The 2,392-nt window shown below is 47.9% G+C and overlaps 1 protein-coding gene across 2 annotated transcripts in view; it reads right to left on the reverse strand.

Annotated features, from left to right (window-relative positions):
* The window catches only part of ALOX15 (arachidonate 15-lipoxygenase), a 12,533-nt gene that overhangs the window by 2,282 nt on the left and 7,859 nt on the right, over window positions 1-2,392 (reverse strand). For both annotated transcript variants that reach the window (XM_011958345.1, XM_011958346.1), the window contains 3 exons: window positions 938-1,024; window positions 671-840; window positions 386-507 (listed from right to left, as the gene is read on the reverse strand). In XM_011958345.1, coding sequence (XP_011813735.1) covers window positions 386-507; window positions 671-840; window positions 938-1,024 — 379 coding nt within the window. The remainder of the gene's footprint in view (window positions 1-385; window positions 508-670; window positions 841-937; window positions 1,025-2,392) is intronic.

A 2,392-nucleotide genomic window follows, 5' to 3' on the forward strand; every position in this document is an offset into this window, starting at 1 on the left:
GTAAACCCGGGAGGCGGAGCTTGCAGTGAGCTGAGATCCGGCCACTGTACTCCAGCCTGGGCGACAGAGCGAGACTCCGTCTCAAAAAAAAGAAAGAAATATGTATACCACGGAAATGTGCAAAAGCTACAAATTAGGACAGTTCTTCCCAAGAGTCAGTTGTTAAACATTTATGAGCAGCCACTGGTCCCGCTGCATCTGGCACCTACATCTCAGCGTGTAGGACGGGGACCTGTCTCTAGGTGAGAGGGAGTGGAATCTGAGAAGGCCTTTGGAGTTCTCATAGGTGTTGAAATGCTTCTGGGAGATTTCATGAAGCACAGGAGATTCTGGGGAGGTCTCTTGGGTTTTGTGTCTGAGATCTCAGGGCAGGGGCTCCTCCTACCTCGGTCCTGACCCCCTTGCAGCCCGATTTCAGTGATCTCGCGACACCAGGTCTGCAGCTCTGGGTCATCTTTCACAGCCACGTCTGTCTTATAGTGGAGACTCAAGATTCTTTCCACATACCTACCAACCAAGGGAGCAGGGCCAGTTAGCTGAAGCCAGCTCTGCCCCTGCTCACATGGCCAGGTCAGGGCCCCAGGCCCCCAACCAGACGCAGACCTCTCGCTCTCCTAGACGTCTTCTCCACCCGAACTTGCACCCCCACTGGCCTTCCTCCTTGCCTCACCGAAAGATGATTTCCCAGAGCCGCAGTGCATCTTGGGCATAAAAGGAAGACTGCACTCCCAGGAGCCCCCGGTCAGCCAAGTCATCAGGGGGACAGAAGGAGCTATAGGTTAGAAAGCCTCCAGCTCGCTTGAGCAGCTCCACGTGGCCTCCCCCACCAGTGCTCACCACCTGAGGAGGGAGGATGAGCAGGGTCAGGCAATCGACCTGCCCTGAATCCAGAGCTGGAAAGAAGAGTGGCCCAGAATCTCCCTTTCTCTTCCCATACCTGGTCAAAAACTCCCATGTCAGAGACCAGCCCCGTCCTGGCCCGGACGTTAATTTCCAGGGTGTATCGCAGGTGAGGAATTATAAGCTAGAGGGAGAAACACAGGGAAGGGCAAAGTCAAAGGAGAGCTGCAGCAGAGCCCTGCAGGCAACAGGGGCTGACAAGCAGGAAAGGCACCAGGTCTTCAGAAAAAGTACAGGCGTAAAGTTCAGTGGCCTCTCAACAGCGAGTTTTCAGAAGTACCATTCGACCCAACAATTCCATTATTGGATACATTCCTCCCAAAATATAAATCGCCCTACCACAAAGGCACTTGCTCACGTATGTTCATCACAGCACTACTCAAAATAGCAAAGACGTGGAATCAACCTAAATGCCCATCAACAATAGACCGCGTAAAGAAAATGTGATACACTACGTAAAGAAAATGATATACACTATGGAATACTATGCAGCCATGAAAAAGAACAAGATCATGTTCTCTGCAGCAGCATGGATGGAGCTGGAGGCCGTAATCCTAAGTGGACCAACACAGGAACAGAAAGCCAAATATGGCATGTTCTCAGTTATAAGTGAGAGCTAAACATTGAGTATACATGGACACAAATAAGGGAACCAGCATCTATTTGTGGGCAGAGGGTGGAAGGAGGGAGGGGATCCAAAAACTACCTATCGGGTACCACGCTTATTACCCAGTGACAAAATAATCTGTACACCAAGCCCCCATGTACAGAACAAACCGGCCCATGTACCCTTGAACGTAAAATTAAAGTTAAAAATAAATACATAAAAATAAACCACTGAGTTTTCAGTTGATTTGCATCGACTATTTGCATTCCGCAAACCAGACTTAGTGCTTTATGATAATTGAAAGAAATCATTCTTTTGTTGTTGTTGTTTTGTTTTGTTTTGAGATGGAGTCTCGATCTGTTGCCCAGGCTGAAGTGCAGTGGTGTGATCTCAGCTCACTGCAACCGCTGCCTTCCGGGTTCATGTGATTCTTGTGCCTCAGCCTCCTGAGTAACTGGGATTACAGGCATGAACCACCGCGCCTGGCCTCTTTTTCTTTTCATATTTTTTCATAGGTCTAGACCAAGATTTCTCAACTTTTTTTTTAATCACCTACTAAGTAGTCTTTGGAGATATTTTTTCCTAATCTCACTCCACCTCATTAAATAGTAGTACTACATATATACTGTATATCTGTCTATGTATTGCATTATATCTGTGCTTTATATAGATATGTATCACATTATATCTGTGCTATATAAAATAGTAAGATTTGGCCGGCCATGGCAGCTCATGCCTGTAATCCCAACACTTTGGGAGGCCGAGGTGGGCAGATCACCTTGGAGTTTGAGATCAGCCTGACCAACATGGCAAAACCTTGTCTCTACTAAAAACACAAAAATTAGCCAGGCATGGTGGCAGGCGCCTGCAATCCCAGCTACTTGG

Source organism: Colobus angolensis, unplaced genomic scaffold, assembly GCF_000951035.1.
Source record: "Colobus angolensis palliatus isolate OR3802 unplaced genomic scaffold, Cang.pa_1.0 Scaffold47, whole genome shotgun sequence".
NCBI lineage: Eukaryota > Metazoa > Chordata > Mammalia > Primates > Cercopithecidae > Colobus > Colobus angolensis.